Genomic DNA, 26,117 nt, shown 5'->3' with positions numbered 1-26,117 from the left:
AAGGTGCACTCGCCTGAGTTTGGTGCGGGCAGCGTGGGTTCAGGTCCCACTCAGTGACGCTGTGAATGTGAGTGCGAACGGATGTCCGTGTCTACGTGTGCCCTGCGACTGACCGGCGACCAGTTCGGGGTGTCGTCCGCCTTTCGCCCCAAGTCAGCTGGGATAGGCTCCGGCGCAGCGCCCCGGGACCTTTGCCGGGATAAGCGGTGTTGAAAATGGATGGATAATTGTTGATCGACATAATCTTTATTGCAAATGAATTTAAAAGGTTTTATAAATGAAATGAATGTACGGTGTAAATTGAGACGAAAGAATAATGATGATTTCAAACATTGAAATATGTGGCACAGTGATGACTGGTTAGCACCTCCGCCTCACCGTTGCGAGGTCGCGGGTTCAAATCCGGCTCGGCCCGTGTGGAGTTTGCACGTTCTCTCCGTGCCTGCGTGGTTTTTCTCCAGGTACTCCGGTTTCCTCCCACATTTCAAAAACGTGCACGCTCGGTTGATTGAAGACTGTCCGTATCGAATTGAAATCTGCCAGTAGGTGTGGGTGTGAGCGCCAATGGTTGTTTGTCTAGAAGGGCCCTGCGATTGGCTGGCGACCGGTTCAGGGTGTGCCCCGCCTCTTGCCCGAAGTCAATTGGGAAAGGCCGTCAGGAGGTTAGAAGCGTTTGAGAACATGACGTGGAGGCAGCACCCCCTGGTGGCTGGCTGCCTGCTGTACATTCTTGGTGGATTCAATTTGATGAGAAATTTAGTTGAGCAAATGACAGTGGACCCCACATATTCGCAGTTAAGCTATTTGTGTTTTTTAATTTTTAAAAAAATAGGGGGGGGGGGGTGTAACCTTTCACCCGTTATTCCCTTGAAAAAAATCACCTATTCGCTTTTTTTTTCTCTTGCTTTTTTGTGCTCTGTCTCAAGCAAAACGGTGGAGCCCACATTTTCACACTTTCACCTATTTGTGGGCTTTTGGGGGAACCCATATCCCATTATTTGCTGAAACCCCACTTATTCCCGTTTTTCTTTTTTTTGGGGGGGGGGGTGTCAAAAACCGTTTTTTTCATGGTGATTTTGATGAGCGTCTCGTATTTGTGGCTTTTTGCGCGAATTGTCTCGGTCCATTCTAATAGTATTGCTTTGACGCCAATCAACTACGATGTTGAGGATTTTCATTTCGATAAAAGTAGTGCTTTAACACCATCTCGTGGCATCATAAGCCTTTTTGGGGGGGTGTCAATGCATCACTGAATGGTCCCTAACACTGTCCATTGAACTGAATGTATTTCAAATGGGAAGCGAAGTGTGTGGCGCCCCCTGGTGGGCGGAACGTTTGCTTTACCTCTTGTACCGTCTCCTGTTTGGCCTGCGGAAGTTTCTGGAAGGGGATCAGCTGAGACTCGACGAGCTCCAGTTCGGACCGAAGTAGCTCGGCCGCCTCCTCGGACCGGCCCACGCCGCCGTCCCTCTCCGCCGCCTCGCCGCGACCGAGCGGCACGTCCCGGTCCGAGGGGCCGGCGGGGCCCGACTCCGACTCCGAGAACATCTCCTGAAGCGACGAAAGCAAAATCGATCCTCATCCCAAAGTAACGACGACTCCAACTGACGTTTTGACAGCAACGTCCGTCAATATCGTCAACATATTGTTGCGTCTGTTTGTGGTGACGTGTGTCGACCGCGTACCTAGTCGGGTGTCCGGTGAGCGGACGCTATGAGAGTCGCGCGTTTGTCACAATGCATCAGTCGAACGTGTCCTACCCCTCCCCCACGCAGATAAAAGGGACATCGTGCCGCTTCTGAACTTTGAACCTGTGACAGCAACTTTTGACAACAAATACACAATTCAGCTTACTCTTAGCGAGCGGTGAGTAAAAATATCGGTTAATTTATGCGACGCAATATCCCAATCCGATATCGATTCAGCAATCAATTCGCCTCCTGCCCAGTGGGGGGCCACAAGCGGACGGTCTTTTAGAAGCTGTGCAAGGCAGAATTTTGATTGTCATCCTAATTTCCAAAAGGAAATAAAACTATTCAAGGTGACGTGATTGTGCATTTGTTTTTTGTCCCAGGCTGTTGCGCAATCGTTTAATTTGATTTGATTTGTATTTTTATCAAATGTGAGGTGCCAAACCAAGCATGAAAATTCATCTTGAAAAACTGTCCACCGGTACTTGAATTATTCCTCCATTTCTACTTCTTACTGAATATGCACCAAAGCGAATTGACTCGCAACCGAAAGAATCGAAATCCAACCGAGCGGTGACGTCCTCAACAGCGGGCGGCCCGAACTTTTCCTGATGAGTTGAATGTTATTTTCATTGAAGAACAGTCCTGCTTTTCTTTCAAAAGCAAGAACGTCACGAAGTAAGCCCAATCTTTTGGAACGGTACTGTTTCTCGGATTTGATTGCCATCCTTTTCATTTCGACGCAACCTTTCACTTCACTCAAATATTTGCATCTATTGTCTCATATTTGAAGAAAACAGCCATCTTGTTCAATTGCTGTGTTTGTGTGGATGTACAGCGTATGTAGATAGACAGCACGTGTATGTGAATGCACATATCTCGATTTTCTTCTTGTTCTTACTGTTCTCCTCTGGACGGGTTGATGATAAAAGTGAATTGACCTTGTGGGACGATTCAAGTCATCTGAGTCTGTTGTAAAGTCGGGCAACGTTTCAACAGAAAGTGTGTCGACTTGATCACGTGACCGCTACTCGGATCGGAACGTTGGGGGGAGCCGTTCGAGGGCTGTGACGTCACCGCGGGCGCGACGCGGCGTACCTGGCAGGCGACCGGTTGTTGCGTCACGCGCTCCTCTTCGCCGTCTTCCCCGGCGGCCGCCAGCCGCAGTCGCGCCGCACCAAGGCAGACGTCCGCCCGCAGCAGCGCGTCCGGGAGCGGCCCCTCCCGGTCCCGGCCGGCGAGGAGTCTGCCTTTGCGGGGGTCCTGCACAGAACCAGACCGGCACACCTGCCGCGCGTGAGAGAGGAATAGTTGCCCGCAGACGCGATCCGCTTCGGGCCGCGCTGGGCGGAGTCGAACCGCTTTGACTCCTCCCAACGGGCCGCTGGCAGCCACGCGCACGTGACCTTTGAGCGATCGGCGGGAAGTCAACAAAGTGAAAAAGTCAAGTAAAAATCATTCCTATTCCTTTCGAAACAAACAACAACAACAAAGCAAAACAGGTGCAATATATATATATATATATATATATATATTTTTTTTTTTTAATCTTGCAGTAAGGAAAAAAAAAAGACACGTTAGCGTCGGTGGCCGACCGGTTGGCACATCTGCCTCACAGTTCTGAGGTTGCGGGTTCAATTCTGACTTCGCCTGTGTGGCGTTTGCATGTTCTCCATGGTTGTTTGTTTCTATGTGCCCTGCGATTGGCTGGCGACCAGTCAGGGTGCGCCCGCCTCTTGGCCATCGGTAGCTGGCATAGGTTCCGGCATGCCCGCGAGCTGCGTGGAGAGAAAATGGACGGATGTGTTCTCGAGTGGGGTGACAATCGTGAAGATCCAAAACCAAACAAATCAAATCCAAAATAAAATCACCATCAATTCTTCATTGTTGATGTTTATTTCATTTTGATTCAACATATTTTTAATTTGTACATTTGAAAAATGGAGTCTTTCATGAAAAACTCATATTTCAAGTAGCAGTTCGCGCCGTTGCAGATTTTCAAGGGGCTGGGGCAGAAAAGGGGCCGGGGGCCCACAGCGAAAAGAGAACATCTGCGCAAAATGGACGGCAATTATATAAAAAAAACAACGTTTAGCCAATCCTATTGCAGTGAGGCGTGTCCTCGTTGAGGACTCAAAATAGCTCCGACTCCTCTCTGAGCACATCGGGACGACACGATTATGTGGCGGTGAGTACCAGCGTTGTTCTGAATGAGTTCAATGAACCAAAGTTCAGGAAGTCGTTCATGTTTTGGGTTAGTTTGGGCTCCAATGAACGTCGTCTGCGAGCGCTTTTTTTCGAGCTTTGGTTCGGGACTTCCGGGAGAAAACCCGGCAAATCCCCCTGCGAACGAACCTTCTCTTCTCACGTCGGGGAAAAACGCCGTATTTGGCAAGCGGTTCGGTGTCGGCCGCCGCCTTTCACGGTCACGACGAGGCCGCGTGACTGAGCGGGGTACGTCCGGGGGCACTCCGTAAATGGGAGCGAATTTTGTTCTTTGCTTCTTTTGTCATGCATAATTGTCAAAATGCATTCCGAGGAAATTTCTCATTTGTATCAGAATGCCTTTGTTAAAACTTTATACGATCATAATATGGAATTGGTTTTGTTTTGTTTTGTAATAGAAGAATCGATGAGCTCCAATATTTTGCTCATGGTCGATGTCGGACACTGAACGCGACTTGCGACGTCCGTCCTGTCGTCGCGTGTTGAACGCTGCGCAGCGGAACAAGAGAAGCGAACGCACGCGGTCCGCACCAGTGACCCGACCGCCGTCACACGTGCACTACTGGTGACCCGCCCGTCGCTACACCTGCACTAGTGACACGGGCGCTACTAGCAGCAGCACTCCGTCTGCCTCCACAAAGCACACGATGTCCTCCTTTCATCATTTCCGACCGTTGCATTCGGACGCACATCCTCAGGTTCCTACCTCAGATTGCGTTTGCACATTAAGACTTCAGTCACGGTTTTGTTTCAATTAAAAAAAGAGAGAATTCAAGCAGAAGTTTTTCCTCCTGTTTTTTTTTTTAAAACTGTCAGGTGAAAGCTGCAGCGAGCTACCAGTGTGGACTGAATGGCTGGCAACCAATGCCAGCATTCGGAGGCCGGTAATCGCTTGCAGCAACATTTCGAGGGGGGGAGGACTAGGAACTAGTTCCAATTTTGGAAAGTGAACTATGCACTGAACTAGTTTATTTGAAAAGTTGTGAACTGAAATTTGAACTGTTCGGTAGTGTTAAATTGTCTGTCTACAGGTTGTTGCCGCACCGCTCGTTTTCAATCCGTAGCACCAAATAGATGCTAATTAGCATTAGCATCAAGCTCGCGACGCCTTTCTTCAGGCAGTTTGCCGTCCATCATCCGTCCGTCCGTCTTCGATGACTTCGGTGTTGAGGGCGACGGACGGGAGACCTGTCGTCTTTCCCAGTTGACTGAGGGCGAGAGGAGACTGGTCGCCAGTCAATCGCAGGGCACTTCATAGGCAGCAATAATTTCATCTGGATTCATTTCTATTCCGTCTCGCTGGCGTGTCGCGATGATGAGTCGTCTTCACAGATTAGACGGTGTACCTAATAAAGTGACCAGTCAAATATTGGCATCGAAGATAAGGACAAATACGTTTGCCTTCCTACAAAAGCGTTTTGTGTGGAATGTCTCCCTCTTGTGGAGGGGAGAGGAATTACCGACCCATTATACAGGCCTTGATAATCAAGTTAGCATGGCTTCTTTTTCTTGTATTACAATTAAAAATGAACACCTAGGAACAAGTGCGCCACCTTCTGGTTAGGGTAGTAAAACAACAACTTGATAACATCATCGTCACATTTCTTAGTAAAACAAAAAATCGATTAGGTCATCGTCACATTTGTCATCGTGTTATCAAACTGTTGAATAGGCAAAGAAGGATCAAAGCAAATCTGTGAGTGTTATTATTTTGTGTTATTTGTCCCGTGATGAGCAAAGACACAAAGACAGAAAGAGACTTAGAAGTGGATCAATGGTGGTGATTTATTGGCACTTCTGCTTGTTTGCAAAGTGGAAAGAAAAGCGAGTCAAGAAGGGCAAAAGCGAAGAGGAGGACGCGGAAGACTCGTCAGGGTCATGCTGCCGGGTGAAAACAACTTTCACATCGTGTCAATGTACATCTTCAAAACAACCGATGAGGTTCAATGATTTCATGTTAAGCAAACCTAATCCTAACCTCACCTGCCAGCAGTGGTGAGTTCAATGAGTAAACATGTCAAAAGTGCATTTTCATGGCCTCAAGGCCTCATTTGATTGAGTAAAGACTTTTGATCACTTTTATTAATGACGTTGGCAGAGTAAACAGACTTAGCGTGTGGAAATACAAAAAGCATATTAGCATATCAGCAAACATGATTAGAAAACACAACATGGAGTTTGTCTATTAGTAACTTTTACGAAAACATCGATCAGGTCCATGCGCCACTCTTGCTAGCTCACATGCTAAAAACACACACAAACAAACGAAATCACTCTCATTGTAAACATTGGCCTGCATGGCTACTTGCTAATTAGCTAATGATGTTGCCATGGAAACACATGGAGGGACACGGGTGTTCTTGGGCTCTAAAAGAAGCTGGCTTCATTCAAGTCAGCTTGGCAATGAGAAGACTTGAAGGGTTTCTACAGCTAGCAAAGCAAACATCTCTGCTGGGAACGGGGCTGAGCTTTGGAGACGGTGGAGGTGGAGGTGTTTACCATGCGATCGGGGAAGTTCTGACATCTGACTGAGTCCAGGGTTGAGGATCTAGCCTCAGAGGAACTATCATCGGGGGCACCGGAGCCCTAAACAAACAAACAAACAAACAAACAGTGAGGTGAGTGGACGTCAACACAAATGCAACTCGTTCGTTTCCTTCAACGTATGTTAGAGCAGTGATTCCCAACCAATCTCACTTAATTGAAACATCACTTTGGTTTGGGGTCATTGACCCCAAAAGGGGGAATATATGGTAGAAGGACAATAGGATTGCATGAACTCATGTGAACCCACAGCAGAGCAGGGGTCTTTCTGACCTGGTTGTATAACTGCATGAAAAGATGTTCACACCTTTGAGTTCCTCTGACGTGAATATACCCCCCCGCCATTGTTTTGATTGTCCTCGCAATTCCAAGAATGGGAGCGGACTTCCTGGAATGATTGGTGTCCCGGGCGCTTATAAAAGTCTGTGTGTCAGTAAAAACATCCGATTGTGTCTTATTTGAGTCATCCACTGATCCACAACAGTCTGAAAAAATTGACAAATATGCAGTATCTATGCCAGTGATGTAGCGTGACTGGCAGAACACTGAAATGCTCTTTCACGAGATGGGAAAACGTCCAATGAACCTGTGAATGCACCTTTTGGCATTCATTCCCAAAAATGTCATGATGGTATGTTTCTGTTGGCTGCTGTGTTTTTGTTTCGGTTGTGTGGAAAAGCGCTTGGAGCCTCTGCGTGATCCTCATTAGTCAGGTTCCTAAGCGCTAGAGAGACAGGAGCTAGCTGCCCGAATATTGTCCACATTTTGCCATTTGTCCTTGTTCGATTGTATGCTTTGCTACATTTCGCCTTGTTGCTTGCTCAAATTTGTGTTTTCCTGCTTTGAGGTTGAATATTCTGTGCACTCGTTCACAACGGAATAAAAGCCAAGTGTTCAACTAAAAAGGACCAAATGTCACAGTCAAGAAAATTGAGACGAGATGATCCTAATTTCAGTGTTTGAAGTATTTGTGGCAATTTAGTGTGGTGGTGCGCCGTAAGATTTTTCCAGTACAATGGTGCCTGGACTTACGTGTGCCTCCAACTTTGTTTTACCAGTTAGGAGACCCCGCTTGGTCAATTTTCAGCTTTGTGTTGCCAGCCAAAATTGGAGTAAGGTAGTCGTCTACTAATCAAACAGCATCCGCAACACATGAACATAGTTATGAATATACAGTATTTATATTACCTGTTGACTTTGTCCGCGTGAAGCTTGGCTCCTTTCTGGGACACTAACGCTGCTGACGTCCTGATGCAAACAATGAAAAAGACAATATAAAAAAGAAATAAACTAACATGATGGAAGAAAAAAGGTTTGGTCACTGCAAACTAGATGAACTGCAGAAGTTCTTGCCAGTGAAGCAAGCGACAAGCAGACAAGACATTTTGAAGGATTATTTACAAGATGTTAGAAATGATGTGCCAGTAGGCTGTGTGTTAGCAACTGAAAAAAGCCTTTTCACCAAGTAGTGATAACAAATGTTATCTGCGAGGAGAATGAGCGCAGCGAGAAAATGGAGCGCTGCAGCTGTGTGGAGACCGCGGCGTCAGCTACTGTAGCATCCAAAGGCACAGCTAAATTAGGCACAGCAACAGGCTAAGCTAATTTTGTCAATGGAAAAGCATCATCAGCGTGTAGACAGGGTGGGCCAGAATTCATGACTCACTTGATTGAAGATGAGTCATTCATTCATTCATTCATTCATTCATTCATCTTCCATTCCGCTGATCCTCACAAGCACATCAGCCTCACGGTTCTGAGGACCCAAAACATGCATGCAAGGTTGATTGAAGACTCTAAATTGCCCGTAGGTGTGAATGGTTGTTTGTTTATATGTGCCCTGCGATTGGCTGGCAACCAGTTCAGGGTGTACCCCGCCTCTCGCCCGAAGATTGCTGGGATAGGCTCCGGCACACCCGCGACCCTGAGGTCGAGTGAGGATAAGCGGAATGGAAGATGAATGAATGAATGAACAGACCTCAGTCGTCCTGGTCTTTTGTAATCCAAAAAACCGCCTGTTTCATCATCTAACATATTCATCCGAGCTAGCATCAGTCTTTTTGGTGGCTCAGAACTTGCGGCCATTAGTATACGAACTTCTGTGATTTTGTCTGTTTTAGCAAAACAGTCTCATACATTTAACACGTTTTTTTCAAACTTAGCAACGCATGTGCCATAGTTAATTAAATTAACAAAAAAGAAAACAAACTGTACAACACATTAATCAATTAAATAAGCATATCAAGAAATAATATACAGTAATAAAAATAACAACAACAAAATAAGAATATTCAGAATTATGACTCTGAAGCGAGTCCTGAATTCCGGCCCAACGTACTGTAGAAAGGGTCTGAGCCAAGTAGGTAGTGTACAGTGGAAAAGCGGCCCGAGATGATTTATGGAAACTCTGAGCGGAGATTAAAGGTAAGCACAAGTGGGATGAGCAAAAACAGAGACTGAGGAAGAAGTAGTAGTGGCCTTCGATGGCTGACTTTGTTACCTCTGGAGAAGCACCCTGGAAAGTATCCCAGAGCCACCACAAAACACCTCCTGCACCTGCCTTCAGTTCCGGCGCCTCCCCTCCCATTTTCTGACAGGCCTCCTCAGCTGGGAGCACCTCGCCACCGCCACCGCCACTGTCATCATCGCCGTCGCCACCACCGCCGTCACGCCCTCGCTGCAGAAACAAGACCAACATGCTCGAAAGCGGACAATGACGACGGGGTAGCGGCTACCTGCCTCATTTTTTTTGCGTGAAACCACTAATGTGAAAACTGTGTTTCTTGGCTGAGGAACACTTCAGTGAAGTTTACATCAAGTCGATTCGAAGCCGTTAGTAGTTGTTGGCATGCAGACTGACAATGATTACCCATCCATCCATTTTCTGTACCGCTTATCCTCACAAGGGTTGCGGGCATTCTGGAGCCTGTCCCAGCTATCTCCGGGCGAGAGGCGGGGTACACCCTGAACTGGTTGCCAGCCAATCGCAGGGCACATAGAAACAAACATCCATTCGCACACACATGCACGCCTATGGGCAATTTAGAGTCTTCAACCAACCTACCACGCATGTTTTTGGGATGGGGGAGCAAGCCGGAGTACCCGGAGAAAACCCACACAGGCACGGGGAGAACATGCAAACTCCACACAGGCCAGGCTGGATTTGAAACCCCAGTCCTCAGAACAGTGAGGCAGATGTGCTAACCAGTCGTCCACCGTGCCGCCACAATGATTACCCCTCCCACAATTTTCAAACGCATCGCAAATGTACAGTATTTGAACACACACAAAAAAATGCAAGCATAAAATGTATCAAAAAAACTGTACAGTACTGCATTGAAGTGCTGTGAATACCCCTACATGGCAGAAATGCCGAAGGTATTGCGTTCCATATGTTGTGTTGAGAGTCGACGTCCACCTTCTTGTTTTGCATTCTCAACACAACGGGCGGGTAACTACGTCCTTCCCGAAGCATATCCAGGAGTTTTATGTTCTTCTAAATGGTCAGAATGTTCCTCTGGCTTAGCCTTCCAAGGTGCAGAGGAGCCGTCTTAGGGCTTAAAACCAAACTAATTGTGCTGTCCGAGAATGTGAGATGTCTCCAGCAGCCACTCAAAGCCCATGAGAATGAAAATCCAGTGAGAATGCTTAAATGTTTATTATTTTATATGCATATTGAATTTGTACTACATTCATCAATATTTATGTGCTTTTAGTCTGGGTTCTGGTCTCGTGGTCCTTACCGGCCCACTGTCGGCCATCTCCGAGCGTCTCTGCTCAGGCGTCGCTCTTTTCGCTGTCATCGGTGAGTCTCCAGAGCGTTGTAGCACATTGTCCTCGACGTGGGCAATCCTGATGCGGCCCGGCTCAGCATCGCCCACCTTACAGGCGACATCGTCAAGGAGTCGTTTGTTTGGACCTTTGACGAGAATTACAACTCACCTCGGGCTCTTCTGAGCTGGATTCCTCTAGTTCTGGTTGGGATGTCACCAATTGGGCTCTGCCTTGAACCTGTTGAGTATGTTGAGTCTGAGTCGGAAGATGCTGGATGAACAGAGCTGGAACCTTCTACAATGTGAGCAAAACACTTTGTTGTGGCCCACTGACTGACCTAGTAACTGTTCAGCTGATTGACTGACTAACCTTCTCCAGTTCCAGCAGCAAAGTTTGTAGCTGATTGATGACACTAAAGACAGTCAAGGTCTCCTCTGCCTTTTCTGGAAGATGAAGGTCCAGTTTGGATTTCTGGATGTCGGCTATGCTGCTCCTCATGGACTGGATCTTCTGCTCAACCATCTGGGAGTTGTCAAAGAGCTTTGAGTAGGCGAGGACTTACTTGTATTTCATTGAGGAGAGAACAGTCACTTTACCTTCAGACGTTTCTCCTTGGGACTGGGAAACGTCTCTGGAGAACAGAAGATAGTCTTAATCTCAGCAATGTTATTCTGCATCTTCCTGACTTCAGTCTCCATCATGTTGACCTCCTTTGAGCCAGAAGACGACACAAGCAGACATCAGCAACGCAAAGAAGCAGAGACAAAAGACACAAACGTTATCAATCTAGGCCTCACAGCAGCAGCATGCTCAAGTCGAGACAATGGAGCCGCAAAAGTCTCCTGAACGGCTGCCACTTGGAGGTCGGCGTCCGCCAATTGTTCCCGAAGAGTCGAGACCTCGACCGCTTGAGAGATTTGGTCCAGGACTGAAGTGAAATCCTGCAACGTGGTTCGGATCTGCTCCGAGTCATTCAACACCGTCTGAGACAACAGCGACAGAGACCAATTCAACATCACCTCACTCGTCTTCTGAGCGGCAAAAGCCGAAGCATTCTCCAACAGCACCACTAGTTAAACAAACCCCTTACGTGTCTTTTGACCAAGGCAGAGCGACTGAGAAAACAGGGGAAATGGCTTCAATGAGGATTTTTAGCCTTCTTCTCTACCGCCATAGGTTGAATTTGTGAAATGTTGGTCCAAAAGAAGATGTTACGTGTGTTAAACTGCTTGGAAGGAAGACAGAACACCAGCCGTCATTTACATTTCTACAGGTCAGCTGATTAAAAAATGGACTTAGTGGAAAGTCCGACATGTTTAACATGATCATTGAGCGACTGTGCCATGATATGCGTCGTTGTGGACTATATTTAGAATAGACTTATTGTGTTTCATGGTATGTCGTGTTTTTCTGTGTCCCTTGTTCATGTCTTGTCAACTCGTTAGGTTTTCGTTTCCCTCTTCTCAGCAGCCCTGTTACTTGAGTCTACCAATCAGTTCCTTCTAACCACTCGTGTCTTGTCTGGGTGTGCCTCATTGTCTCATCAATTTGTTTGTGTTTAGTTCTCTGGTTTCTGTCAGTCTGTGTCGGGTCATTGTTGCGTTCACGTTACGTAGCCTTCGTAATCATGTTTCCCGTATAGTCTTCAGTGTTGAGTGTTGTTTCTCCCGTGTTCCTTTGTTACTTTTTATAATGACATTTGGAATTTGTTTTTATCATGCTGTAGTACTCTTGTTTTTTTTTTTGCCCTGCAATTGGCTGGTGACCAGGTCAGGGCGTACCTCCCCTCTCGCCCAGAGTCAGCTAGGATAGGCTCCAGCACGCCCACCACCCGAGTGAGGATAAGCATTATGGAAAATGGATGGATGGATGAAGTACTATTTGTATTTCCTTTTTCTGTAGTAAATCTTTTGAGTATATCCTGCACGCCTGCGCTTGGGTCCTCCACATTTGCCTCTACCACACAAACCAACTTATCTGACATCCACTCGATTTTTCACTGTTATATTTCAGCCATATTTCATTTAAGTTCATTTTTTTCCTCATGTACACACAGCAGCCTATATTGACAGAAAAAAGATGAATTGTTGAAATCTTTGAAGATTTATTAAAAAAGAAAAACTGAAACATCACACAGCCATAAGTATTCCGACCCTTTGCTGTGACACTCATATATTTAACTTGGGTGCTGTTCGTTTCTTCTGATCATCCTTGAGATGGTTCCCCACCTTCATTGGAGTCCAGCTGTGTTTGATTATACTGATTGGACTTAATTAGGAAAGCCACACACCTGTCTATAAAAGACCTTACTCCTCACAGTGCATGTCAGAGCAAATGAGAATCATGAGGTCAAAGGAACTGCCTGAAGAGCTCAGAGACAGAATTGTGGCAAGGCGCAGATCTGGCCAAGGTTACAAAAACATTTCTGCTGCACTTCAGGTTCCTTAGAGCACAGTGGCCTCCATAATCCTTAAATGGAAGACATTTGGGAAGACCAGAACCCTTCTTAGAGCTAGCCGTCCGGCCAAACTGAGCAATCGGCGGAGAAGTGCCTTGGTGAGAGACGTAAAGAACCCAAAGATCACTGTGGCTGAGCTCCAGAGATGCAGTCGGGAGATGGGAGAAAGTTCTCGAAAGTCAACCATCACTTGCAGCCCTCCACTAGTTGGGGCTTTATGGCAGAGTGGCCCAACGGAAGCCTCTCCACAGTGCAAGACACATGAAAGCCCGCGTGGAGTTTTCTAAAAAAAAAAAAAAAACACCTGAAGGACTCCAAGATGGTGAGAAATAAGAGTCTCTGGTCTGATGAGACCAAGATAGAACTTTTTGGCCTTAATTCTAAGCGGTATGTGTGGAGAAAAGCAGGCAGTGCTCATCACCTGTCCAATACAGTCCCAACAGTGAAGCATGGTGGTGGCAGCATCATGCTGTGGGGGTGTTTTTCAGTTGCAGGGACAGGACGACCGGTTGCAATCGAAGGAGAGATGAATGCGGCCAAGTACAGGGATATCCTGGACAAAAACTTTCTCCAGAGTGCTCAGGACCTTAGACTGGGCTGAAGGTTCGCCTTCCAACATGAAAATGACCCTAAGCACACAGCTAAAATAACAAAGGAGTGGCTTCAGAATAACTCAGTGACTGTTCTTGATTGGCCCACCCAGAGGGCTGACTTAAACCCAATTGAGCATCTCTGGAGAGACCTGAAAATGGCTGTCCACCAACGTTCACCATCCAACCTGACAGACCTGGAGAGGATCTGCAAGGAGGAATGGCAGAGGATCCCCAAATCCAGGTGTGAAAAACTTTCATAATTCCCCAAAAGGCTCATGGCTGTCTTAGCTCAAAAGGGTGCTTCTACTAAATACTGAGCAAAGGGTCTGAATACGTATGGCTGTGTGATATTTCAGTTTTTCATTTTTAATAAACTGGAAACATTTCCACAATTCGGTTTTTTTTCTGTCAATATGGGGGTGCTGTGTGTACATTAATTAGGGAAAAAATTATTTTAGCAAATGGTTGCAATATAACAAAGAGTGAAAGATTTAAGGTGGTCTGAATACTTTCCACTGTACATCTTTGTTCATCTATCTTCGCTAGCGACATATAGTGACAGGCAGAACAATGAAATGTTCATCCATTCGATGTCAGAAGGTAAAATAAACGTGTATCCATCTGTTGCCATTCTTAGAACAGAATAAGAGCTTTGTGTGAGATTCTTCTAATGTAAAACGCTGGGTACCTTTGCTCAATAAAATTTGGGAAACACTGTATTAGGGCATCATCTTCAAACCTAAAAACAACATGGTGGACAGTTTTGGGGCAAGGAGGCTCATTTGGTTGAAGCTTTGTGCTTCTGCTGACCTGCAGAGCTCCAACGTGTTCACTCAGACATTTAGCCGTGGTGTAAGTGCGCGGAGCGGCGAGCCACGACTGAGAGTCCGACATCCAACTCTTGGAGCTGTTGATCATTTCCTGATGCTCCTCAAGCCAAGTTTGCATCTGACCACAAGCACAAGATAACAGTTGGCATCAAGCTCGATCACAAATGCAATTGCAGCACAGGGGTAACATCCATCATCTTTTTTTTATGAATTTGAAGCTCCGGTAATGTTCATGAAAGCTGCTTCCGTATTTATTCACAACAATTAAATATTCATTGTCAAGCTGAAAACGTAACAAAAACGTTTTTCCACCCTGCTAAGGAGTGTTGTCTTCTGCTCTGCCTGTTTGACGAGCTGTACATGGAGCTGCTGCACCTCCACCAATCTTTCTGTGAGGTACAGTGCCTCCTGTGGACTCTCCAAGCCCTGCACGTCAGACTCCAGCGCCGCAACACACGAGTGCCACTTGTCCAGCTTGTCCCACACCATCTGCACACAGATGCAACAGCACATAGAGTTAGAAGTCACCTACACTACAGGTTCAAATGTCTTTACATGTCCACAACCCCTCCAGGGTTGTGGTCCTACAAGGATCAGTGAGCAGGAACAGAACATGTCCATAGGAAAATGGTCTCAAGCCAGAGGTTCACAAGCTCCACGAGAGCCCCACCCACCTTCTGAGCGAGCTTTGCTTCTGCCACACTGGAACTTCTGTCTTCCAGCCTCTCCTGCACTGACCTCAGGCCAGCTTGCGTCTCGAGTAGCTTTGCTGCGATTCTGTGCACGGGTCCACTCTTCTCGATCGCCTCTTCAACCTGAACGGACAAATCAGGCAAAAAGGGGTCACCAGGTACAGAAGCACGGAGGAGTTATGGATATAAGGACTTCTTCTCATGCCCAATGTGTTAACATGCCATCAAGGTCATTTGTTTACCTGCAAAAGTTGGATGGAGGCAACTGAACTGTTGTTAGTTCTTAAGACATTTAACATTTATCCCAAAAGGCTTCTACTGTTCAAAATTTTGGGTGTGGAGTCCTCCTATTAATGTCTCTCCACACCTAAAATTTTGAACTGAAGAAGTCATTTCGATTAAAGATGAAACATCTTCAACGACCAAGGAGGGTCCAATTGTCTCCATTCAACTTTTGTAGATTAACATTACCTAGATGACTGAGAATCTGCACAGACATCGTTTGTTTACCTTATCCTCGACTTGCTCCAGAGTCTTTTGGATCTCCTGAAGTTGGCCGTTGATCTCGACAGGGACCATGTCAGATTCAAAGTACTTTGACTTCAGCCTCTCCTTGATGCGATGGACCAGAGCTTTCTGGATGCACAATTGGCTGTGGATCCCCTGGAACCACCGAAGGGCGGACATGGCTCACACCACAAACCACCACTCTTGAAAACTTGTCAAAGTTGTATTTGTAGCTTCGACTGTCCACATAAAATTATAATGCATCGCAGCAGTGTACAGTATATCAGAATCAGAATCATCTTTATTTTGCCAAGTATGTCTAAAACACACAAGGAATTTGTCTCCGGTAGTTGGAGCCGCTCTAGTACGACAACAGACAGTCAATTAACCGAGAACAATTTTGAGACATAAAGACATTGAGAAAAACAGTCACTGAGCAATAAAAGGTTGCTAGTAATCTGGTAATGCCGGTACAATTGTATTATTTTTTTTTTTTTTTGACAATTGTGCAAAAAGGTGCAGAGTCCTCTATCAAATTAGAGCAGTGTGAATGACTAATAGAGCAAGAGTCCGGTGCAATAACCATTGTGGAAAGAGCAGACACTACTCAGGCACGTGAGTTTTTGTCATGGAGCTGGACAGTGTTCATACCTTCAGTTTTGCTGGGCTGCTGCTTGGATCTATGTCTGACAAAAGACTGTCAGCCGCCGTCAACCAAACCCAAACCACCTGCAGCTCTTCTTGCACTTTTTCTTTCTCCTCCAGCTCCAGCTTGATCCACTCCAAACCTTCTCGGCTCCTCTGCTTAAGGCTAAGGAAAAACAAAACATCTAAAACAAATCTTTTTCCAAGTTTCCATAAGTTAGCTTGTGATTAGCAGTGGCCTGACCACTATCATAAGTACTGACCTCGATTTACAACCAAAATTCTAAAATTTGTTCCATGACATTGTATTGATTCCCGACAAGCTATTCTCTTCATTTGATAGCGTTTCTCTTGGCTTTACCACTTACAATACGTGTATGTGGATGACACATTCTATTGTCCAATCAAATTTGAGCATCTATTTGTTGCCATGTCAATCTAATGTAAACAATCTAATGCACTTTACTTCAATAAAAGACAAAAAATTGGGGAATGAACTAACACTGGAACTCAGCAATATTAAATCACGCCACTGTTCAAATCTCAAATTTAAAAAATCTGGAAAAATATCAATCTTGATCCCCATTATCCACACCGTATGATTTCCATGTAAATATCAAATTCTCTGTATTCTATTTTGTTTCAATTTTAATTTAAAAAATATTTTTCACACACACGTATCGTCAGAGGGTGTAATTTCACAAGTTTTGCTTCTGCTACTTTCATTTTTAACCTGTAAATTTTCTATTTTGCCATTTGTAAATCTGCCTCTTTAAAAGGTTGAAATAAAATCTTCTAATCTGTTGTAGGTCTTCAGAATCAGTAGTGCGGCCCATGTAACTTCACTATTTTAGCAATCGGACAGTTTTCTCGTTAGCATTTTTCCATCATCTGATTGGTTGGTCGGAGCAAGCCAAGTTCGGCTAGCAAACATGTCCGCTGCAATCTCCACATATGAGCACATTTAATAATCGGAATTTCTGGTGGGTATGTTGTCCATCCATTTTCTACAGTCCTTGCCCTCAATAGGGTCGCGGATGATCGAGAGCCTATCCCAGCTGACCTTCGGCGAGAGGCAGGGTACACCCTGGACAGGTCGTCAGCCAATCGCAGGGCACATATAGACAAACAAGCATTCACACCTCAGACAATTTTGAGTCTTCAATTAACCCAAGATGCATGTTTTGGGATGTGCAAGGAGGCCGGAGTACTCGGAGAAAACCTACGCAAGCACAGGGAGAACAACTCCACACAGGAAGGCCAAAGCCCAGATTCGAACGCAGAATTGACCAGAACTGGGAAGAAGACTTCTTATCTACTTGTCCACAGTGCCGCCCTGGGTATGATTTTATTTATTTTTTTGCCATTTTATTAGGTAAATATTGGTTGTGAAGTCCTCCAGATGGTCCTGCAGATGATGTACGTTGTACAGTTGAGTGCTTTTAACATTGCTTATTTGTACAGTATTGATAGTTTCTGTAATTGTGACGTGATATTGGTGATATTAAGAGGTGGATTAAGTCAGCTAAACCCCCGCAAAAGGCCAAATGCACCACCCGCCACTGGTGCACATATAACCACTTACGTGTCATAGATGGTCTGCATCGCTTGCAGCTGCAGACAGAATGGAGTTGGCGGTGCCTGTTCCATGTTGGCAGGGACGCCTAGCAGCCTGGCTACACGTAATTCCAGGATGGAAAGTGCACGATGTTCGCAGTCCAGTCTGTCCTGGTATTGTTCCCAGCGCTGCTGCAGGTCAAGAAGTTCTTTAGTGGAGGCCATCAACGGGGCAGGCTGGGGGAGCTCCTCCTTCACCTGCTGCAGCACAGCGGAGGCTTTCTCCACCTGAGAAACCAAAGCAAACTGCTGAGATGGCCGGTCAATTTGAGTAATGCCGCTGTATAATCTACAAAAATTTCAACGTAAATAATAACGTAAACATCATCACACAATGACATCATTCAGCAACTTTTGGTAAAAAAATAAACCCTTTAGAAACATTCCCAGAAAATGAGAGTTGGCACCACTGTACTGAGGAGACAGTAGCTTTCAACTACTGTGTCACGCCTGCGAAGACGTACACTGCGGGTGATGTCACTCCATTCTACAATCCTCTGTTTGAGTCTCGCAGTCAGCTGTTGTGAGCAAAGGCGGAGTTTTGTCACGCGTCGCCAGTCTGCAGCCATGGAGGTCTCTCGGTGTCCTCGGCACCTCTGCTCTGGACACCACTCCACCATCTCCTCAAGATGATCCTGTACAGAGTCCAGATCCTCTTGCAGAACCTGCACCGGAGCCAACAGAGTAGTGCAAGTCAGGTACGTGTACTTTGTTTCACTGTGTGACCGGCGGTCTGATGCGTACTTTAAGCTTTTCCAGTTGCTCACTGCAGTCGGCTAGCGAGTTGACCTTCTGAGAGGTAAACTGCTCCAGGCTAGCCTCGGCTTTCCTCATACTTAGACTAATTTTGTCATGGAATTTTGTGTATTTTCTGTAGTTTTCTGCACAGCTGTGAAACAATTTTTACCAGTTAGAATAGAGAGGCTACGCTATATACTCTTGGAGTAAGCTCATATGAGTATATGTACAACCTGCTGAGATTCTCCAATTGAAGGTAACCATTTGCTTTAAGTGTGGACATCCTCACCAGGAACTGGCTCAGAATACTCTCTTGGAGTCGCTCTAACTCCACGGGGGACAGTAAAGGATGCAGGGCAACTTGGCTCAACTGGTCCATGTAAGGCTGGAAATGATCCTCCAGTGAGGCCAAGATGACCTGCGTCTCCTCCAACTTTTCACAACAGACTCCAGTTAAGGCAGGAAGGGGCAGCAGAGAGACCTCAAAGTCCCTCAAGAACTGCAGTGCTTGTTTTACAGTATGGGTGTAGTTTCTCAGTGATGTCCTTGCATCAGCGATATTGTCCTATAACACAAATAATCAGCATCACAGACTGTTGTTATGTCAGAGCTCATAGCTAAATACTAAAACAAAGGGGATCATTAATGATGGATTGAGGACAGACTGGCAAGGTTGTCGATTCTAAAAATGAACCTGGGAACCACTTGCTTCCTGGTAACTAAATAAATACACAAAACTGACAACAATTGGCTCTCTGGAGTCAGTTAGGATAAAACATCCTTTGGATGAGCAGTAAAATTTCCTTAAGTATCTACAAGCATACCCAGCTGCTGGCAACCCTGGAAAAAAAGCAGAAAAGGCCCACTTGCCATTTGTGAGTCACATTCACGTAGAAAGACATTCTTCAAGTCTTCAAGATCTGATGATCCGGTTCCTTCCGTGTTGCCTTTATTATGCTCTAGAACTTCTAGTACTCTCATTCGCGACTCAACCATCTTTTTCAAAAACAGGATCCTCTGGTATTCCTTATTAATGCATGTTTCATTTGGCGTCATCGGTGGGGGGTTCTGAAGCTCCTGGTGAGCATCCCAGAGGAAGGCTCGCATGACTTTCCTCTCTGAGTCGAGATCAAGTTCTTTAAACAGAGACCACTCGATAATGCTGAGATTGCTGAGGGTTTTCATTTCCAATGTTTTAAAGCGCTCCTCGTTTTGTTGAAGTCTCTGTTGCTCTGAGCACAGCTGAGAAGGATATAGGTCAGTCGAGATCATATGGAGTTTCGATCCAACCTCCTTGCAAAGTCTTTTTATCAGAGGGAAGTGAAAAAGAAGCTTCTGGTAGATCTTGTACTTCTCCTCCACCTGGCTGTCTTCTTTGGTCTGACTGAGCTGCTCCTCGACAGCCTCTTTAAGGTCCTCCACAGTCTGCCTCATGTTGAGGTACTTCTCGTGGTCTCTGGCCTTTAATTGCAGGGTAGTCAGTTTGTTATGAATTTCAGCAGTGACTGAATACAATTCACTTGTCTTGTCTTCCTGAATCCAGGATTGGAGAAGGTCAATCTTGGACTTGTGCTCCAAAAGCATTTGTTTGAAAGATTCCAAAATTTGCAGCAATTCTGTTGTGACGGGGAACCTCAGTTTGTTCAGGTCTTCTTGCATCTGCCTTAGGCTTCTTTCAACAGTGATAAGCTCTCTCTTGTTTGATTCTATAGCTCGGACATGTTCATCAAGCTCTTTTTTGTTGACCCTTTCATGGCTACTAATGTTGCTGATGTCTTCCTGGAGGTTGATAAGCTTGTCAAAAAGCTGGCAGTTCTCTGTGATGCTAAGCTCAGAAGCAATGTCTTTACTCTTCATTAAAAGAGCTTCACAGGCAGCAGACTGCTTTTCTGCCTCAACAAGGGTCTCCTGGATCTCAAGATCACTGCGATCAACCTCACCAGGACTCATAAATTCCATCCTGATGGTCTTCATTGTCTCTCTTTGCAGATGTGTCCCGACCCAGGAGTCGATATTTGCAATCTGTTCTGACAGCTTTTCTCTGACCTGCAGACCAGATTCTATGTCCTTCACAGCCTTGGACAGCTTCTCCGTGATTGACTTTGAACGCTCTTCAAGATATTCCAACAGGGAATGCATCACAGGCATTTCCTCAATCTGGTCCAGCTGTGGCAGAAGTTCTGTCGCTGCCTTCACCTGTGAGTTGAGTTGCCTCCGTTTCACTGTGACCTCAGACTGCAGCTTTTTAATTGCCCTGAGCTGGTGGTAAACCGCCTCAGGGAGAAGGCACACCCTATTGCACCTGCCCTCAATTTCACTCTCAATCTTCTTAGCCCATGAGAGTCCATCCCTCCCCAATGTCATAACTTTCTTAATGACGGGATTACTGCTTTTCTGGATTTGAGAGGACATCCATTCCTCTGTGAGACAAAGTTGGTCTTTGACATTTAGGAGCGCTTTCTTTATCTCTACTGTTTCTTTTGGCCATAAGCTCGCGGGTAGTGCCTCTGACATTTCTTTCAAATGGAGATATTTGACGTGGGCACCTTTAACTTCAGCGTGTGCCATCATCAACTGCTTTGCTTTCTTGCAATCCCACAGAGATACTTCAGGGTGTTCGGCTTCAGGTTCTTCACTGATTGATTCTAAGTGTCCCCGTAGATGGGATAACTCCAGCAAAAGACTGCTGCAGCTATGTGACTGAACATCGGCATGATGTAATGCTTTGTCCACAGCTCTCTCCAGTTCTCTCCATTCCTGATGTCGAGTCTGAAGCATACTCTTCGCAGCTGCTTGATGAGCGCGGCTAAGAAGAGGGTACAGCTTTGTATGGATGCCAAGTAACTCTCCAAGGACAGTCCGTTTCTCCTCGAGAGTTCTCTTCATGGAGTTCAGGCGGTTGGACTCCTCCTGGCTGCTCTCTGCTTGGGAACTACAAGAAAAACAGCTTAGTCCACAACTTTCAGAGTACAACAGATACTGTGGTACCATGACTTATGAATTTTTCGAGTTACCAGTCAAAGGTTTTTGCTTTGCTTTATGTGACAAAATTCGAGTTACGAGCGAGCTTGAGGTTCACCCCACTCTGAGTGTGGTGGAAAAAAAAGGGAGCAATCAAGTTTGGTGTAATGCCCTGGCATGTGGGCAAGGAGAGCCACAGTGGCCGATGCACTTTCAGCCATTTATTGAGCGGTGCAAACAGTCAAACACACAAATATAAAATGTGAACACTTGCAAGGAGCTGCTGTAGGCCACAACTCACACGCAAATTAACCAAATCAACTAAGGCAACGGGTAAGTCAAGGTACCACTGTATGTGGAAAAGATTATGCGTAGAAGGAAACTACTTGATGAACGTACAGTCTCAAAACATCCAATTGAGCTGCCAGTCTTTCCAATGTGGCCTTGGCTTTGTGAGTCTGGTGACAGAATTCCTGCACAACCTGAAGCTGGTCTACTTTGTTTTGGATGACAGCGATTGCATCCTGAGCAGCAGCACTCCACTGGTCCTCCATGTACTTCAGAGCTTCGGACCTGTCAGCTTCTGCTTCCCTCTGCTGGCACAGGAGAGATGCCTGGTCCTGGGCCATGGCTCGACACTTCTGTACTCAGTTGACAAAACGTGGCTCAGGTTAATTATTAGAAGCATTACGATTTCTATTCTAATTTACGTCACATGTACTTGAAGACTCACCTCAGCCTCCTTCACCTGCTGGCTCATGGCTGCCGGCTGGAGTTCAGCTGAGTGATTCTTACAGCTCAGGAGATTTGAAACAAGCCTGCACAGGAGACCATCCAGGTCACTGCTGGGGGACGTCATCTGCTCTGCTAAACAATCCTCAAATGCCTCCTATAAATACAAATGTGTTGACGATACAATGAAGAAACCTGCATTTCTTGTATCCTTTTAGTAAAACAAAAACACATATACCTCATTGAGAAGTTCCATGTCTATGATTGCCTTGGTCCGTGAGAAGACGTCTGTCAATAGAGATCTTTCTGGTGTGTCAATAGCTAATTCAGACTGCTCAACACTCGCTTCATTTTTCTCAAAGGTGGTTGTTGTGGTGCCTGTGTGGGGAACATCTTGTGGTTCAGACCTAACTACCTTTCCACTTCCCTTTTGAACTGATGTACTATTTATCAGATTATCAGCTTCCTCTTTTGTTGCATTGGTTTTCTGATCTTCTGTTTGGGCCTTAGAGAGTGTCTCGACGTCAGGATGTGAGAGAGTTTCAGTGAGGCACTCTGGCGCTTCTTGTGTCACTCTAATTGAAGAGTTAATGGGCTGAATATCACCTTTGTTTAATGAAGTGATCTCAATCTTGACACTTGATTCCTGCCGTGGTTCCTTCCCGTGTATCACAGTCATTTGAATTTCTTCCTGTTCAAGAAAACTTGCAGGACTAATGTGCCTATCATGGATTGATAGTTGGACCTGATGAATGTCTTCCTTTGGTCTTTCCAGGGCAGTTTGGATGAGCTGTGGTGGTTTGTTATCCTGGTTTGACTCAACTTCATCTTTCTTGGTTCCACTTGGCTGATCTGGATCAAAAGCAGGAGAAACAGGTTTGCACGCATCGCTCTGAGCGCCATTCTTGTGTCTCTCTGTGCTCATCTCTTGCTTTTCTACTTGTGACTTATCAGTTGTAGATTTCTCTTTTTTTCCTGTTTCTAGTTTGTTTTTTTGCTCCTCTTGACAAGCTCTTATCTCTACTTGTAGAAGATGCACATCAGGCCCCATGTGAATTGTCATGGGAGTATCTTGAAAAGCATCTGTAGACTTGGAGGCTTCATGCTCCTCTGTTTCAGTCAATCCTTCCTGGTTGAGTTCCAAAACTTCCTCAAGAGCCTCAGTCTGGCATGTCTTTTCAACGGCCTTCTCACATAATACAATTTCTATCAATTCTGTCACATTTGGCTGAAGTGTTGCTAAAACCACAGACGTTTGCCCTTGGACCATATCTCGCTGCTCAGTGTTGCTCACAGCAGAAGGGTTTTCATCCTGTACATTCAGTTCTAAAGTATTCACATCAGCGCTCCCTGGGATTCTATCTAAAACCAGAGATGTATTTTCTAGGTCTGTGTTGGCATCCTCAACACCAACCTTTAGTAGAACTTTGTGATCTTTGGCCTCTTCAGGTCTTTCCCTTGTGGTTTCTAACAGTTCCAACTCAATAACAGTTGGCATTGGTATCATGGTTTGTTCAGCGAAGCTCATTTCTGTAACAGTCTGAGATTTGGGTGGCTGATCTTCTGCGAGTACAGCAAGTTTATTGACATCACTTTCCATCACATTTTCAAGCATCTCAGAGGTGCTTTCTTCAACAGGTTCTGAGATTGTCTCATCATGCTTGGCCTCTTTGAATTTTAGGATATTAGGTTCCTCTTTTGTGATGGTTTGATCTTCCCTTTTCTTAGGTTCTGCAGAAACCTTCAAAAGTTTTGACTTTCTTTTGGGCGGTGATAGCTTTCTATCCCCAAAAACAGCAGCATCAGGTGTAGTTTTTACAATGTGTTCAGTTGTTGGCTTTACTCCACTTTCAGGGCCAAAACCTTCACTGATGGCAATATCTGTGTCAGTGGGAACTGAGGGAACATCATGATCTTTTGATTTTCTCCTGGTTGGCAGTTTCTGAGTTTCTGGTGAGATTTTCACACGCTCTGCAGTTGCTGCCACCACTTTACCTTCTTCTACAGTGGTTTTGGCAAATCCCACATGAGAGCTCGGTCTATCAAGTTCTTTTGTCTTCTTTGGCCCCTTTTTAAGAATTCCTGGAGAGGCTGTTGAGCTCTTTGACTTTCTTTTGGGTGGCTGTGGAGTTGTCGTTTCAGTTTGGTCCCGAGAATATGAGGACGTTTGCTTGGACACTGTGACTTCTTCGCAATGAAGTTTCATACTCTTTGACTTTCTTTTAGGTGGTGTGATCTCTCCTTCCGCCACAATAACAACTTTAGGGCTATCTTGTGGAGCTGAGGATTTTTTTCTGCTTTCCAACTCTAGCAGATCTTTCTGTGATCGTAAGTCAACATCTCTAACAGCAGATTCAATAAGTCCTGTGATGAATCGAGCAACGGCAGAATCATCCACACTTCCAGAGTCTTTTCTTGCTTTTTGGAAGCTTAAATCTTCACAAACATGTTCATGTTCTTTATCATCATGATGTTTCTCCTTTCTGGGTTCCAGATTAGATTCTTCTTTCGTCACTCCTGCCTTCTCTTTTTTAGGCATTTGTGGAGTAGGCGTTAAACTCTTTGATTTTCTTGTGGGTGGTGAGAGCTTTCCTTCCACCAAAATAACAACTTTAGGGATTCCTGTGACAACTTGTGGAGCTGAGGATGTTTTTACACTTTCAACCTCTGGCGGATCTTTCTGTGATCGTGAGTCAACATCTCTAATAGCAGATTCAATAAATCCTGTGCCAAATTCAGCAACTACAGAACCTTCCACACTTGCAGAGTCTCTTCTCGCTTCTTCACCAATTCTATATTCATTCTCATCTTGTGTTTTTTCCTCAACGGGTTCCAGATTAGATTCTTCTTTTGGCACCGTCGTCTCTTCTTTTTTAGGCAGTTGGGGAGAATACTTTACACTCTTTGACTCACTTGTGGGTGGTAAAATCTTTCCTTCCTCCACAACTTCAGGAATTTTTGTGGCAACTTGTGAAACTGAAGATGTTTTTCCCTTTTCCAATTCGAGCTGATCTTTCTGGGCTAGTAAGTCTACATCTCTCATAGCAGATTCAATAATTCCTGTGACAAATTCAGCAATGGCAGGAAATTCCACACTGCCAGAAGCTTTCTGTGCTTCTTCACAAACACTGTGTTCTTTGTCATCATGAGTTTTTCTCATGAAGGGGTCCAGATCAGATTCTTCTTTTGTCATAATTGGCTCCTCTTTTTTAGACAGTTGTGGAGAAAACTTTACACTCTTGAACTTTCTTGGATGCGGTGAAATCTTTCCTTCCTCCACAATAACACCTTCAGACATTTCTGTGGCAACTTGTGAAGCTGAAAATATTTGTCTCCTTTCCAATTCTAGCGGATCTTTCTTTGACAGTAAATCAACATCTCTTATGGCCGATTCAATAATTCCTGTGACGAATTGAGCAACTTCTGCGCTTTCAGTGTCGTCGAGATGAGATTCTTTCTTTTCCACAATTGGCTCGTCATTGTGATCTAGCCTCAAATCAGGAGCTGTTAAAGAGGTAATAGTTAAATATGAAGGAACTGTTGCCTTACTTCTCATGGCAACAAAGTCTGAATCATCTGCAATAGTTGTATTTTGGTCATTAGAACTCAAAGATATTTGATGTTCAATGTCTTCCTCTACCCGTGGAGTCTCTGCAAATGTTGGCTTTCCTCTGGCTGGGATAACCTGAGATTGTTCTATAACTTCCTCTTGGCCTTCGTCTAACGTTTCACATTTGACCTCCTTAGTTTCCATGCAAACAGTTTCATATGTCAGCGTAAGAAGTGTGGAGCCTTCCTGGGTCTCTGACTTCCTCATTTTTGGGATAACTTTGATTTCTTTTAAAAGAGGAACTTCCGTTTGCTCACCAGATCTGGAAGTAATTGACAAGTCATCCTGATCCAATGTAGATGTCTCTGTTGAGGGAATATTTGGCTGAATTTTAACTGTAGACTTTTTCTCAGGGGAATGTTTGTTTTTCCATGGTGGTGCAACCAAAGATGTCTTCATTTCCTCAATCTGAATATCAACATCATCAATGTGCTGACACTCAGTTTTTTGTTCATTCTTTTCAGTAAGTTCCTAAAATGAATAAAACATTAGCGTTACT

General features: G+C 45.2%; 1 protein-coding gene across 9 annotated transcripts in view; it reads right to left on the bottom strand.

The window, feature by feature from the left end:
* Nucleotides 1-26,117, bottom strand: part of syne2b (spectrin repeat containing, nuclear envelope 2b) — a 141,173-nt gene that overhangs the window by 60,321 nt on the left and 54,735 nt on the right. For 5 of the 9 annotated variants that reach the window (XR_009788971.1, XR_009788972.1, XM_061776594.1 and 2 more), the window contains 23 exons: nt 22,247-26,089; nt 22,010-22,165; nt 21,676-21,917; nt 19,186-21,247; nt 18,549-18,880; nt 18,322-18,466; nt 18,042-18,242; nt 17,546-17,805; nt 15,967-16,126; nt 15,319-15,471; nt 14,791-14,931; nt 14,429-14,605; nt 14,097-14,234; nt 11,033-11,218; nt 10,832-10,945; nt 10,605-10,757; nt 10,404-10,529; nt 10,205-10,342; nt 8,962-9,138; nt 7,650-7,709; nt 6,417-6,503; nt 2,790-2,978; nt 1,345-1,551 (listed from right to left, as the gene is read on the bottom strand). Coding sequence is in view for 7 of the 9 variants with exons in the window: in XM_061776594.1 (XP_061632578.1) it covers nt 1,345-1,551; nt 2,790-2,978; nt 6,417-6,503; nt 7,650-7,709; nt 8,962-9,138; nt 10,205-10,342; nt 10,404-10,529; nt 10,605-10,757; nt 10,832-10,945; nt 11,033-11,218; nt 14,097-14,234; nt 14,429-14,605; nt 14,791-14,931; nt 15,319-15,471; nt 15,967-16,126; nt 17,546-17,805; nt 18,042-18,242; nt 18,322-18,466; nt 18,549-18,880; nt 19,186-21,247; nt 21,676-21,917; nt 22,010-22,165; nt 22,247-26,089 (9,447 nt within the window). In the remaining 2 variants the exon portion in view is untranslated. The remainder of the gene's footprint in view (nt 1-1,344; nt 1,552-2,789; nt 2,979-6,416; nt 6,504-7,649; nt 7,710-8,961; nt 9,139-10,204; nt 10,343-10,403; nt 10,530-10,604; nt 10,758-10,831; nt 10,946-11,032; nt 11,219-14,096; nt 14,235-14,428; nt 14,606-14,790; nt 14,932-15,318; nt 15,472-15,966; nt 16,127-17,545; nt 17,806-18,041; nt 18,243-18,321; nt 18,467-18,548; nt 18,881-19,185; nt 21,248-21,675; nt 21,918-22,009; nt 22,166-22,246; nt 26,090-26,117) is intronic. The other 4 variants (XM_061776596.1, XM_061776595.1, XM_061776597.1 and 1 more) reach the window with 4 other exon arrangements.

The sequence above is a fragment of the Phyllopteryx taeniolatus genome, chromosome 6 (assembly GCF_024500385.1).
Source record: "Phyllopteryx taeniolatus isolate TA_2022b chromosome 6, UOR_Ptae_1.2, whole genome shotgun sequence".
Taxonomy (NCBI): Eukaryota; Metazoa; Chordata; class Actinopteri; order Syngnathiformes; family Syngnathidae; genus Phyllopteryx; species Phyllopteryx taeniolatus.
Note: the sequence above shows the minus strand (reverse complement) of the source record. Positions and strands in the feature narration are given on the sequence as shown.